Raw genomic sequence first — 15195 nt, forward strand, 5'->3', positions numbered from 1 at the left:
GGCACCTATCCTGAAAGCCACAGCACTGGCACAGTAATATCAACCTCTACCACCAAATAAGGCCACAACCCTATTAGTGATGCAACTTCTCCACTTTTTCTTCTGCCGGAGGCATTGCTAAGTCATGAAGTCTAAATATCGGATCAAAAGCTATTTTTTTAAGAGTATGCAGGAACATACCCAAAAAGTGGCAGAGATTTCAGAAAGTTCAAATCGAACTGTAGGTTGCCTGCTGCATGTACGGAAATATTACCCACATGAGAGTATTAGAGAGTTTTAGAATAGGGGACCCAATAGTTTGGGGCCCCAAAGACCTTTGCGGGTGTTAGCGTTGGGGCACGCAGGAGTGAAGAGTTTTAGAATAGGGTTTTACGTTTGCGGATAGCGTCTTGCGCTGACAGCGCCACTACGGCGTTAAAGAAAAGCTATTAAAATAATAAACAAAATATACCATTTTATGATAGGAATAGTAATTTTGTCTTGCGTGTATTCACGTTTAATTACAATTTAGAGGTTATTCTGTAAGCAGAAAATAATTAGTTGCGCTTAGTTTTGAGCAAACCAACTTTACATGCCTTCACCAGCCAAGCTTAGCCGTGTTAGGCCTACGAGCCATAAAATCCACAGTCGAATTCGGAACCAGCGGCGTCTAATGAATCAATCTTCATAACACACGCTAGTTGAGAGAAAGCGATAACCGCAGTCACTTCTCCTAGCTTGTGAACTTGACGCGTTACCACGAATTGAACCCTGTTGTGCTAGGTTAGAGCCATCGCTTCGATGGGTGCCGCCATGTTTGTTTACGCAAAGCTTTTGGGGCCGCTATTTGGGCTCCCGCTAAATCGGTGAAATAGCGTTCCCAACGCAAAACCCAAGCGCAGTTTGCGTCTCGCGCATGCGCAGTGGCTTCGACGCTATTTCTTTGGGGCCCCTATTCTAAAACTCTCTATTGTCTAGTGACTAAGCATACTTATTACCAATATGAGAAAATGTTGCAGGGTAGCCCTTTAACACCTCTTGCATTGAGACAAGCACCTCAAAGGAGTTCAAGCTGAATGGTTCAGTGGCATTCAGGCAGAAGAAAGCCACTACCACAATAAAAGTCCTTGTTTCATTTGAACAACTCTTGAACATTTGTCGTGGTCTCTTGCCACACCTATATCTAAAAGCACTAAATAGCAGATATGCTAAGACCAGGCTTCTATTTGTAGTCTTTTAGATTTTTCAAGGTTTTTTAGAAGCTCCTCAGCATTTTCTTCTGTGAGAGAATGAGACTTGACAACAGTCTTGAGGGCATCCCGCACACTAGGTACCATGTCCTTTGCATTACCAGCAATGTACACGACTCCACCATCGCACAGCAGCTTCCAAATCTTGCCTTCATGCTCTTTGATTCGGTGCTGGACATATCTGAAAAGGCAGGAAGTCACAGTTATAGTGTCTAATAGCTACATGCTAGCAAAATGTATGTATGCTTGGAAGAGTAAATGTCTGTGAATTTTTGGCCACAGATGATGACACATTTCTGAAGCACTTACCAACACACGCAGTCAGAAGCGATGAGCTCATTGCATAATGTGTACTGTATTTTGTGACCATACTGTTTCATTTGTTTTTTACTAATTACAGGCCCATTTGCCTAATGAAAAGCTGTAGAGCAGAATAAGTTTTTGTCTATCCACAACTTCTGTTGCATGAGCAAATAACTGTAAGCATGCAGACAAAAAGTAATAATAACAAAAGCAGAAGACAAAACAATGATGGCCACATGGGCACTTGTTCCATATTACTGTGCTTTCGACATCAGTATTTTGGAGTTCATTAATGCTGCATAATACAAGCTGAAATTAGCAAGCTGAAATGTTTATCTCATTATTTATGTCTTACATTTTGTGCTCCTGGTCTCTTGAGAATGCAGTCACCAGGTCAAGTAGTCCCATGGCCACAAGCTTGGTCCACTCCTTCTCAAAGAAGAAATCTCCTTTAGCATTGCGGGCACCGAAAAAGAGGAGGTTCCTAGCAATGCCCCTTTGAGCACGATCCTGGATCATGCCACTGAAAGGGGCACACCCTGTCCCTGGCCCCACCATAATGGCAGGAACACCATCAGGGGGCATTCGAAGGCTGCCTTTCTTTGTGGTGATGGCCACTCTTGTCCCTTTGGAAGGATCAAGGCTGGCCAAAAATCTAGTGCAAAGGCCCCTGCATGGAGACATGTATATCAGGACTCCTTGATCTCAGTATTGTCACTCTGCCCAAAGCAGTCTTTACAACTACCCTTTAATGTCACGGAGAACCTGCTTCCTATAGGAAAACTTGTAATATAGGTCCTTTTGCACACTGCCTGTTGCTTTGATATTCTTGAGCCTGGACACTATCTCTGAGTATTTCAATTCATTTTTTGATCACAAAAAACGGCTTTGTGAGTTCTCAGAAGTGAAGCGTTCTATTTACTCTGAGTGTGACAACTAAGGGAAACTGACGGGATCAGTTTTTAGTAGCAGTAACAACCATAAGCAGCTAACCGATAATGAAGCTAAGGAAAGCATAGTGGAATGAATTTTTTTCTTTTTACCTTTAGTAGTTAATTGTGAGAGTTAAATTTACAATAAACTTCATATTATTAATAAAGGAGAAGAAAAGAATAGAAGCAAGAGAAGACAACTTTGCCACTAGAAGGAGTCGAACTCAAAACTTTCCTATGATGCGTGCGATGCTATACCAATTGAGCTATGTTAGAGAGAGAGAGAAAACACATTGAGCAAAACATTGAGCAAAAGGATGGGAGCATCTTCTCTAGACTAGTTAACAGTACATAGATAAAGAGATTACACTACATTTTTAGGGGAACCAATACTCAATCTAGCAAGCTTTGAGAATATTTTTCTGCACGAAAATGACTGAAATACACAAAATTACTTTGAAATATGCCACATCACACTGTTGTATGAAGGCTGCAATTTAGGAACTAAATTAAAGAAAGGGATCTTTTGCTATGTTTTCCACCACTTGTAATCAACTTTTCCCACCAATTAAATGCTCAACAGTTTATAGAAAGAATACTTTACAACTCTAGATTGACTAGTGTTGCTCTTTAATGTCCCTTTATGGCTGTAGGCATTTGAGCTCATTTGTATAACTGAAACGAAAATACTTACTTTTTAAATTATAAAGTCCCTACTTCTATTACTGAAATTAGTTGCAAAAGAGCTTCTTTGCCTCCAGAGGGGAGCCGAACCCAGAACTCACCCATGAGGTGTGTGATGGCATATACCAATTGAGCTATGTTGATGGCAGTTTGTCAGAATCTTCTTTAGACAAGTTAACTGTTCATAGATAAAGAAGAAAGTCACTGCTACTACACAAACTTGCAAAAGAGCTTGTGCTGCCACTTTTACCACACTTTTTTCTGTGATAACAAAGGGCTTGCTTAAACATGAAAAAAATTTGATGGTTTTGCACAAGTGTATTGCTTTGGTAGAGGAACTTGTGAACATCAAAGGCCAACTGCTACAAAATTTTGCTTTGGCTAAACTGGTTATAAATGATTAGTATATACTATTGAAATGACCCTGGCAAAGCTGCAGGGCTAGCAATTGTCAAATGTCCTTATTAGCAGTGTATAGTAGCACTTAAGCAGCTTATTCATGTACCTAGCAGTTAGCGCATACGACGTAAATCCCAGCATATTACCTCAGAGGTTTATCAGTGCACTGCGGGTTGCCACGGGTGGCGCCCAATCTTAGATGTCATGAGGTGCTGCGCATTTATTGTCATGCATCATTCCCTGTGAGTGGTAATGGCAGTATTTTCTTAAGTTTTGGTATAAAAAAAGTTTACTTTTGCAAGCCTTTTGTGAAGCATCTATTCATATTTCAAATGTAATATTTTGCATGGAGCCTATTCTACATCTGCACTAGCTGACACTAGTTTTTTATGCTGCCCAAAATTGGCATTTAAGGGCTAATAAGGTGCTCCTGTACTCAGTGACAACCTAAGAATTTATTACAAGCTCTGTCCACAAAACCACAGTGCACATCTCTACTGTGCCTCCTCACTCTGATATATAATTCCTGAAAGACGCATATAACGAAAGCTCACCTCTGCCGAGGCCTGAGTGAGCATGATTGGTAACACTGCAGGTTGGACAGCAGCGCATTAGCCACTGCATTCTTATGTCATCACCGTCTACAGTCCCCTGTACAAAGGGGCCACGGAAAAATGGAGGCTTGAACTGATCAGCAATGAGCAAACAAAGGAAGCCTCAGTCCAGAGCCAACGAAAAGAAGTGTCCTTAATAAAATGTTGGCTCTTGGCTGGAATTTCCCTTGTTCACTCACTGTTGATCAGTTCTAGCAAACTGAGTAATCTACAAACGTATCATAATGATTTACCATTTCTGCTGATTAAAATCATACCTCTGTGCATGTTTTCTTCCACTTCTGTAGAAGGTATAGATGACTTCACTGAGGTGAGAAATGTATATGCCATTCTCCTAATTATGACGAAAGTAATTTTAGGGAACCATTTAACATTTCACCAAAAGGTGGTTGTCAATAAGAATAAGAACTGCCAACAAGAATTCAAAGTAAACAACCTTGTGCAATCTGAACTTTTCTTGCATGTTCTTCAATTAAATGCAATATTGGCTTTCGTTCAGCCACAATATCGTCATGTGTATGATGACTATACTTTACAAAGCATCACATCAGTCAGTCAACAAGACGTATTGTCAAGACACGCCTCGTCCATCGGCCCAGCTACCACTGCATCAGCTACAAAACTGCACTTTGAACATATATAAGATGTTATATTCGGTTTGCTGCAATTTTTGAATGTTATGGGAGCAATTTTTTCAATTTCTTGAGCAGTGAGACCAAGTTAACGTGGTTGTTGAACACTGAATGCATCTGTGAAACCATTTTCATCCATGCTAATTGACCACAGTATTGTGAATTGGCTGATACAGTTAGAAAACACCAATGTTGATAGCCCGTAACGGTGGCACTCCAACGCTTTCACAAAATAGTTTATAAAGGCATGCAAAAGTTTTATGTGACTGCACAAATGACAGTTCATTTCCCTGCCTTGATTTGCAATATCTCAGCAGCTATGAAATCAGGCATCACAGGACCACTCTGACTCAACCTATTCACTACTATACCTGCGAGGTTTCTTCAGCTTGGTGCAGAAGTTTACAATGGCTGCCAAGATGTGTATCTGTCCTGGATGGCAGAGCAGTGAGTTTGCAATAGAAAATGAACGTGGACGTATGGGTGGAATCAAATCAAAAAGGTAGGCTAGTGGCACATTGGCTGTGGTGTGGGGGAAGTCAACAAACACTTCCAGCACAGTCCGTCGTGGCCGGATGGCATAATCCACAAGGTCCTCCTGGCCAGCAGTAGTGCTGAACTCGCGAAGGCGCTCCTTCTCAAGGTCATTGTTACCAAAGTGCCAGAAAATCTCAAAGAATGACCTAGAAGAAAAGGAGATGTTATAACCGGCATGTTAAAATGCTGCCTTTCTGGAGTTCTGAGACAGATGTTAATTGAACATAGCCATGAAATGCTGCTGTGTGGTGGATTCTATTTTTCGAAAGGCCTCATGATGCAAAGAAGAGTGCTTTGGGTCAAACTACAGGCCCCATCAAACATAATTATGAGTCAACTTTAACGTCCAGCTTGGTGCTGCAGCAGAACAAAGATAAATTACATTTTTAATAATGTGTGTGTGATCGGGAGGGGAAGGACAACTCTGGAACGCAAGATTCTGGATGCGTACCTCATTAAAAAATACAGCTCTGGAGTATGTGTCAGTGACCTGTCCGTTATACTCACTGTTAAAGAATGCAGGTATCTAGAGCAACACTTGAAGTTTGAATTGAGTTAGATGTGGTTGCAATGGTCTGGCACATGCATAAAACGTTAGCTTGTGGTTTCCCTCAAATAAACTAACAGTTTTAAGTGCAGCATTCGTTCTGTCTGCTTCATTGCCTCTGTCCTTTTCTTGCTTTTTTATGCTGGTTTTATATTCTTAATAATATGTTACAGATTATGCAAGAGTTTGCTACTTCTTGAATTGTTTTCAGTTATAGAATTCAAAGTAAACAACTTTGTTCAATCTGAACTTTTCTTGTGTGTTCTTCACAGCTGCTGTGCCTGCCGTTCACTTATTGAAAGTTTCCACATTAAAAAAAGGAAGAATGCAGTATATTAAGCTGAGTTGTAGAACTGGCAGCAATGTTTACATTAAAGCGGCCCTGAACCATCCCTCCAGCTAGGTAAAAAAACAGTCTGCGGATAGCATGCGCTATTGTTAACATCTCAGCCAAATTTTGCAGTCGTGCGCAGTGCGTAAATCTCGCATGCGGAGCGCAAAGTCACCTATCTCTCCAAACACCCTCTTTTCAACAGAAACTTGCTCCTCACTCTTTTCTCGACACATTATTTCAAAATATAGCAGGTTACCATACGCGGCTGCTATTGGCCAATAGCTAATAGCTATTGTCAATCAAGAAAGGTGTTTGCATCAATGCACTTCTTCCTACTGTTACTGTGTATATTTACTGACGCAGTTTTATAAACAGGCTGAAGTAAGTGAAAATCAGCTTTCATATTTCGACATACTTCTAGAAGAAGCCGACTACTGTCTGGTCATGCTCGGCCGTGGCCACCCGCGTAGTAACTAAACTTTGGCCACCCTGCTTATTGGTGTCGCAGCTGTTGAGACTCACTCATTTCGACTAGTTTTGAACACTCAACAAGCCTCAAACCATGCGAAACTTAAGGTCAGACCACATGCACGCATGTGCACACATGCACACCTGCAGCGCACGCTCATTCCTGGCCACTCCTGGTTACACACCTTGGCAGGTTTTGCTTCGTACTGAGCTATTGATAGTGCTTCAAAATGCGCAAGTTGGATGTGGCTACTATCTGTCGGTCAAGCTGGTGCAGGACAAAGCCAGTCTGCACCACTTAGCACAGCCAGACTATAAGTCTGGGTGCACGCTCTAGCCCTGTCGTGCACAAACCAAACGCTGCAGTTGCAAGTAGCTGCGGTCTTACAGACCGCAGCTACACACTGCGGTAGATACTGCGGCCGCCGTGGGGTGCCGCGATAAGCCCACTGGATGAGTGCACTGCAGCTCGCTCAGAACAACCGTGTTTGGCACGTTTGGCGCGTCGTAGGTGCCAAAATCGGAAATAGTGGTGTCTACGTGAACAACCAAAATCAATTTTGAACTGTGAGCCACGTTGGCGTTCAGTAGGCGGAGCACTGTGGGCACACTACCTCTGCCGTAGCCTTCACAGTGCAAATCATTGAAGAAGGAGCGTAAGCACTGCAAGCGGTATGTTTGCCAATAACTCCGCTTCTGCTGAACGCATTGAAGAACTTTTCTGCGGCAAAATATTTCTGAAGTAGTCTAATTTAATTACAAATGCATTTGTCAACTTTGATCAGAAGTGGTTCAGTGCCCCTTTAATCAGAGAGTCTACAAATCCACAACAAACAAGCTAAATCTAAGCATATATTTTGACCAGCAATCAGAGCTTCTGTGCAGTCCACACCAATCATGGTTAAATGAGCTTCTTCATAACAATCAATGGTTTTATACATTATCAACAAAAAACTGCTGTACTTTGGCTCAGTGCTGTCTTCAGATGATGTAAGCTAGGAAGTAAGCTAATCCAGTTACTACAATATGCATTATTAGTTAAGCCTTAAAGGAGAGAAGCTACTGCTTGAACACTTAAAGACATCAGGCACATATGCATCTCGCCTCTTAATTCCATCCTAAATCTCAGCACATATGTCTTTTCTGCATTTTGTACACATCAAAGTGCAGCTGCCATGCCTGGAAATGAAACACTGGCATGGTGCTACTTAGCAACTTCATGCTTAGCTGCATAATGCCATGGTCACATCAGCAGGCAAGGGACACTTTGGCACCGTATACAGAGAATAAATGGTTTTGCCTTTGCATTCCTCACACAACTGCAATTTCACCACCACCACATCACAAATCACATAAATCACACGAATTTGAGGAAGAGCTTACCTCTTAGGAATGTATGTAAGGTCAAAATATTTTTGGGCACATTCTCTAATTGACACCTGTGCTGATAAAAAGTTTGGAAGTGGTGTGCCTTCTTCTGTTGGTGTGACCTTTATGTACATGTCAGCCTTGAAGCTGAAGAGCCTGAAAAACTCCTTGATGTCCTCTTCGCAGTTCTCTGGGTAGACCACCACCACATCGCCTGGCTCAAAAGTTATTTGAGAATCTATTGGCAGGAAAGGAAAATAAAAAGCAGAAACTGTTTCAGTTCTACTACCTATCATGACAGCATAAGGGGTTAATGCTCTTGGTGCACATCAACTCATAAGCCATTCCTTTCTTTTTTTTCTGATGCAGACTACACTAGCCTCACTTAAGAATGTCTTCCATGAGGCTGGTGTGGTCTATGCCTGGGCTGTGATGAGGCCCGTTATTGTGGCTGGTGTCGGGAAAAGAGTTAACAAAAAATTGCACTAAGCAAGAATGACATGAATTGTAGAGGCATTACCCATAACAAGGGCTGGGCATTGACTAAAAATATTAATCTTATTAATCAGAGCCTTTTATTTAATTTAATAAATCATGAATCAGATTTGCATATTTTTGTACATCAGATAAAGAAATTCAAACATGCTGTTTGTACATAAACAGACAATTTAGTATCACATCAGCGACACCTTGCTAGAGTGTATATATATCAAGCATGTCAAACTCACTTAAGACAAATTCATAGGACGTGAGCTATTCACTGCACCAATTGTCCTGCCAATTTGAAGTGCAGGACGCATGGGTGGCTTTTGTCCTGACTTCTGAGAGACATGAATTGGCAGGTGCAGTCTTAGCCGGAACACTCAGTCTGTGGTCTTCTCCCTTGCTGTTGAAATAGCGAAGTGGGGACATCGGCACTGACACCTGGCCAATTTTGCTCACGCTATATTAAATAACTAAGGTAAAAGTTAATCACACTTAGAGCACTCATTAATTAATCGAGAGGTTAATCAGCCCTACTCTTAATTCAACAACAATGAAAGTTCTCACAGACATCTCTAATAACGCCCAATGTCCATGCTTATTACCATGTTCACATATGCCTCTAGCCAGCATGCTGTCAACATATTTTTCCCGGATGGTTCACTCTCTTGCCTAACTTTATAAAGAAATGCGATGCATGACAATCTTAAAAAAAATTTGCTGCATTTAACACCCTGAAAGTGCACAGTGCATTAGTGCCGCACTGGAGGGCTTCAAATTAATTTCGACCGCCCGAGGTTCTTCAACATGCACACAAATGTTTTTGCATTGTGCTCTCATTGAACTTGCAACCTTGTGCTCAGCAGCGAAATGTGTGGTGGAATGTTAAAGAAAAATGTCTGAAGACATGAACCACACTCCTAACAACAGATGAATACGATGATTATATATTTTATGATTATATTCATGCAGACTTTTCTGTACGTGTGTTATGTTCTTATTTTTACCTCTTTTTGTTTTCGAAACTGCACAGCTTTTGTGTCATATATACTTTGTTTCTCTGTATTCAACCATAATGAATCGTTGTCCTTTTGTGTCTTCAATACTCTGGGTCTAAATATATTGCATGTTTAATGTTCATAACTACATGAGACGTACGACATTTTTACCCTATTGTTCGTTTTTCTCCTTCGCATAGTGCTGATAAGAAATATAAAGATAGGGGGGGAAAAACACGAACCTTGAATATCTAACTTAAGAAGTCGTACGTCCTGAAAATGGTCGAGGCTAGTGACACGCTGATTGGAGATTACAGTGGCTTCAAATAACTTCTCATATATGATTCCAGGACCGTCCGCGCATGCCGTCTCGCAGATGACTCCGTATTTCGGCGCCGGCAATAGTTCTTCACTGATTGGCAAGCACCCGACGGGAAGCGGGTGCAAGTTCAAGAGGATTTTCCAGAATTCCCCCAGCCACGGATCCAGCATCCCGTCGGTGCCCAGTTCATGCTGCTCATCGGCGTACAAAGGGTCGAGCAAGCAATTGGCACCCAGTTGGGCCAGACGCCTTTGCAGGCGCTTTGCAGTGAAATTGAACTTCAAGTAAGAAGAGTCACCGAGGCCGATCACGGACTGGTTCATTGTCTTCAGCGAATTCAAGGGCAAGCTTTTCCGTAGGAGAAACGACCAGAAACGTTTCATGTTGTCGGGCTCTTCGCCCTGTCCTGTCGTAGCACAGACAAACAGAACACATTTTTCCTTGATCAGTTCTGCTACAGGATAATCGTCCATAGCCGAGACAGTGACGCAAAATCTATACCGCCTCGCTTGCCTACCGATTCTTTCGGCAACATCCTGAGCAGTTCCTGTCTGACTGCCGTATAAGATCAGAAAACGTCGATCCATCATATCTGCGACAGTTCTTTCTCGCACGCAGACGTTGCCGAAAGTTTCAGCTCATATGCGCTACCACAAGCGCTACAAGAAGCCGCAAAGCATCCACAGAGTCAAGTTGGTGAAGTTTCGCATGCCGACAAACCTCATTCATCCCAGTTAACAGACTTCCATTGATGTTATTTCTAGTACTTCCTACCACGCGTCTTTGCGTCACTACTCTATCGCGTATCAATAAGCCGCAGTCTCGAATGTATGAAGCATGTCTAAAAGGGATGTAAGTGGTCTTGCAAAAGGTAATGTTGGTATTTATTAATTATTAACTTAGATAATCACGTAGTAACTGGTAACAATTGTGTATAATCTGAAGCTTGGCTTCTTTAAAAGTATACCAAGATGTAAAAAGGACAGCAAAAAGCTTTGTTTGGGTCCGGTAGGATTTAATACAACTTGCGCAGTTGACTCGCGATCGGTGGATGGTTGGATCGTCGTAGTAAACACTGTAAGTATATGTTTGATAGGTTATTAGATTAAAATGCTTTTGTTTACGTCAGAAATGACATTGAGTTAGTACGTAGAGGATACTAATGCTGGTTTGCTTTCAACAGTGCCGTCTTGGCGCTTTGTATTCAAGCTTGCTTTTCATGACCGTCAGCGAAGCCCTGTTGACGTTGCTTTCTACCTGCATGTTGCCTTTGATTTACCTTAATTACAAGCTCAGATAGTTACATTTTCAACTCATAACGCGTACTTTCTTCATTGCCGCTTGCATTGCTGTGTACTTAGCCGATTATTTGTATTCCAGCAAGTATTTGGATGTCGGCAGACTGACGACGAGCACTGCTCAAAGAAAATGAATCAGACGAATCTCCCCGTTTCGGAGATCATAAAGAGCAAGGAGGTTGACGAGCCTAAGAAACAGTCACGAGAGGACTGGAGGAAGGCAAAAGAGCTCGAGGAGGCCAGGAAGGCTGGCACAGCACCAGCCGCTGTCGATGAGGAGGGAAAGTAAGTTTCCAAGTGGGATTTTCATGTGCACACCGAACGGACTGTGAATGCTAGCTCAGACTTGGCGATATTGATTGGATCTGCCTACTTGTGTTTTGTGCAGAGACATCAACCCGCATATTCCTCAGTATATATCTTCGGCACCATGGTACTTTGGGGCAAAAGGACCCACTTTGAAGCACCAGCGCCCGCAGCCCGAGAAGCAGAGGGAATTCAGTCGAATAAGCGACTACTATTCTCGAGGAGAATTCGTAAGCAACACGTTTCTGAATAAAATCTTAAGCCAGAAAGACCCTCACTTTGCAATATACACATATATATATATATATATATATATTTGTTTCTTCCAGGATGCTAGAGCAACCAAGTATAGAAAAGGTGCCTGCGAAAACTGCGGTGCCCTGACCCACAAGCGGAAGGATTGCTTAGAGGTAACTTGCACATGCTACTGAAAGTTTTAACTCGTGGAAGGCACGGGGGAGCTGCATATTTTAACATATGAGTGGAGTTTCTAGAAAAGGCTGCCAATAAAGTAATTGCTTATAGAAAAGTGCTTTCTGCATCACATTCCGACATATCCTAAGTGATTATGTACGTTCGTGAAGGCTGTTCACTGCAAGGGCTGCTTTTTGTATTATGTTCTTTCTATCTTAAAGGTATCCTGAGACGTTTTTGATAATTTTGTACTAGTGTACTGAGTCATTTGGGTAGCCCCTTCTGATCATTAATCATTGACACATTTAAGCACTCTGCGTAAAGTGCTTATTACAAGTTTTTAAAAAATTTGCATCACTACCGATCGCAGCTGTGCCACTTCCCTGAATTTTCACTTGCCCTGTTACCATCTACGTAGTGGGCGTGCATGACATCAGTCGGGTGAGCGATCTCATTGACTGCTCACGTTGTGTCATCGATAATTTTTCCAACTTTATGGTGAACAAATGTTTGTAATTGTTGGAATGTTAGTTAATGTGTTTGTATAAAAGAAAAAAGTAACAGAAAGAGAATACGTAACGACAGTAAGCACTCAAACACTGCAGGCACACGGCAAGTGTTGTCTGCTTGTGTTACAACATGCTCCGTGTTGATGCAAGCTGTGCAGTCAGTGTCGATATCGAGATTTTCTCGAGATCACAGTTTACTTAATGTGAGACAGTTAAATTGTGGCACAAATGTTTTACTGCAGCTGCAACCTACTCGTCAACAAAATTTGCCGAAACCGTTTCAGGGACCCTTTAAAAGAGTGCTGATCTTGTTCTGAATGTATGTAATTGTGTACATGAACATTCTCTTTGCTTGTTTAGAGGCCTCGAAAAGTTGGTGCCAAGTTTACAAATGATGACATTGCACCTGATGAAAAAGACCTGCCAGGTTTGAATTTGGACTATGATGGGAAGCGGGATAGATGGAATGGTTTTGACCCTGCCTGCTATCAGGCTGTTATTGAAGAATACAGGAAAGTAGAAGAGGTAATGTTGTGGTCGCTCCATTATTTAATCACACGTCTTCCTCACACAGGGTACACAGTTTACTCATATGTCTTTGCTTGCAGGCAAAACGGCAGCTGAAGGAAGACAAGCTGAAGCATGACATCTTGAACTTGGAAGGTGTCAGTACACGAGAGGTAATTTTGGCCAACATGCTGCATTTTACTTTGTTGTTAAACACTTCAAGCTGAATGTTCAATTTTGCAGCATAGCAATATTAATGCCTAAATTGACTGTTGTGTCGTGATGTTTTCCGGCAACAAAATAGTAGTACATCACCATTACTCATCTTGGAAACGAAGCTCTGCACAGGGATTTTCCGATGAGAGTGAACACAATGAAGAAAACCATGCAATTGCAACCATTCAGGTGCACAAAGTAACAATGTTAAATTCTGTAGTATAAATGGTTTTGCAAGCCTCCATAAGAGCTTTTCAAGTCAAAACACCTGTTATGAGGCAAAGTGAACATTTGAAGCTTCCATTGCATGCACACTCGTAAATGTATTTCAGTTATTATTAATAATGGTGCTCACTTGCCTAATGGGCTAACTTAGTACAGGTTAACCACTGAAAAGACTTTACATACAGTCCTTAGCTTTCTCAAACATCGCAAAATAGAAGTTAGTAAACACATGCCTTTTTTAACCTCTAGTACTCAATTTATATGCTTAAAATGCTTGTTAACTTGAGAAATCTAGCTCATTTGGACATTTTGTTGTGGCACCGACATGATTTTTTGTGTAGTTTGTGTCTAATTGAACTTCTGGTATATTGTCGTTTTTATACTTCCTGAGTTTGTTTCAGTTAGTCCTGTTATGTCTTTGAAATATTTAGTGTAATGCTACTGTGGTGTACTCCTGCAGAGAGATGACAGTGATGAGGAAGTAGATGGTGATGAAGACAAGTATGCAGATAATGCAGACATGCCTGGTACAAAAGTGGACAGCAAGCAGCGCATCACTGTGCGAAACCTTCGTATACGTGAAGATGTTGCTAAGGTGTGTACCTCTTTGCACATTATTTTCTTTGCCATCCAGGCCATGGAGTGAGTTTAAAAGTACGTGCTGGCTCCCCTTCCTCAGAGGAAGCAGATGTTATCAGGGAACATACAGCTGAACAATTGAGCAGGAAGAAAGTCTATGTTACTCTTTGTAGTTCTGTTCTTAGTGACTTCTAAAAGTTTCTGGGAAACATACCTGGGAAACAACTGGTAGTCACTTAATGCAAACCTAAAATAAGATTGGAGTTTTTTTTTCAGTAACTCGCTTATAAGGCAGTGGCCGACATCTGTACGTTCGTATTTCTTAACCTTCTTCCTGCTGCAAGAAAATCGTAGTTGTACTTTATAGTCACCATTTCTTTAAAGCACTGCTGTTATTTTGGCTGGAAAAGTACAATGTAAAGCAAGTATGCAAAGTTACACCTTCGCTTCACTTGTTTCCCTATGATGCAGAGAAACGTAGCTGAAACTAAAATTTTAAATCTAGCTTCTCAGCTGTGAAATTTATCCTACCCAGAAAGAGCAGCATTTGTCATCGGCTGTATCAGCATAACTTGCCATAACAAGCAGGACTCATCTTAACTGGATAGATTTATTGAAAATGTTAACCTACCAAAGTCCTTTTACTGTGCTTTGTTTTCAGACCAAGACTCAGCCCATAATGATGTAAAGCACCGGCAGAGACCTGCATAAATTGTGTTACCATTGTAATGTGTATAATTTTCTAAGTAAATTTATCCTTTCCTTTTAGTACCTGAGAAATCTGGACCCAAACTCTGCCTATTATGACCCTAAGACACGGTCCATGAGGGATAATCCGTACAAGAATTCGAACAAGACTCCAGAAGAGTAAGTTGACAAGAATGAAGCCGTTCAAAGGCAAACCACATGTATGTGTCTGTCTGTGTTTCTATCACACACACACGCATTTGCATGCATACCGACTTTTACGTTGAATATATTGGTACCTGTCATGTCAGTGTCCTTTTCCTGTAGTAGCTGTATGAACTAACCTTGAACTGGAATGTAGCACTAAACTGTGATGGATTCTTATATTCAGAGTAGCATAAAAGCCAGGGAGAGTTGGTGATTGCAATAAATTTCGGAATTTGGCCCCGAGCACAGGACAATGGCCTACAATGAATCGCCTCTCGATCTAACTTGGGTTTTCACTCATTTTGATCATACAAAATGCATTATAGGAGCATGTTGTTGTTCCCCCCACAGTTGCCCTGAATTCATAGATTGTTTTCACTGATGTTATTTGCCAGAT

General features: G+C 41.5%; 2 protein-coding genes across 2 annotated transcripts in view; one reads left to right on the forward strand and one right to left on the reverse strand.

The window, feature by feature from the left end:
* Window positions 1–1092: 1092 nt before the first annotated feature.
* LOC126545541 (NADPH-dependent diflavin oxidoreductase 1-like) lies at window positions 1093–10645 on the reverse strand. Its single transcript, XM_050193457.3, has 5 exons — window positions 9771–10645; window positions 8063–8285; window positions 5165–5476; window positions 1888–2202; window positions 1093–1410 (listed from the first exon to the last, which is right to left on the reverse strand). Exons 1-5 carry the CDS (start codon window positions 10438–10440, stop codon window positions 1188–1190), a joined length of 1743 nt encoding a protein of 580 aa, XP_050049414.1. The 5' UTR covers window positions 10441–10645; the 3' UTR covers window positions 1093–1187.
* A 174-nt stretch (window positions 10646–10819) lies between these two features.
* Window positions 10820–15195, forward strand: part of Slu7 (Pre-mRNA-splicing factor Slu7) — a 28148-nt gene continuing 23772 nt past the window's right edge. The window contains exons 1-8 of the mRNA XM_050193453.3: window positions 10820–10927; window positions 11231–11433; window positions 11537–11684; window positions 11784–11864; window positions 12738–12902; window positions 12986–13057; window positions 13786–13920; window positions 14674–14771. Of these exons, the coding sequence (XP_050049410.1) occupies window positions 11279–11433; window positions 11537–11684; window positions 11784–11864; window positions 12738–12902; window positions 12986–13057; window positions 13786–13920; window positions 14674–14771 (854 nt within the window). The 5' untranslated portion in view covers window positions 10820–10927; window positions 11231–11278. The remainder of the gene's footprint in view (window positions 10928–11230; window positions 11434–11536; window positions 11685–11783; window positions 11865–12737; window positions 12903–12985; window positions 13058–13785; window positions 13921–14673; window positions 14772–15195) is intronic.

The sequence above is a fragment of the Dermacentor andersoni genome, chromosome 1, assembly GCF_023375885.2.
Source record: "Dermacentor andersoni chromosome 1, qqDerAnde1_hic_scaffold, whole genome shotgun sequence".
In the NCBI taxonomy this organism is placed as follows: Eukaryota; Metazoa; Arthropoda; class Arachnida; order Ixodida; family Ixodidae; genus Dermacentor; species Dermacentor andersoni.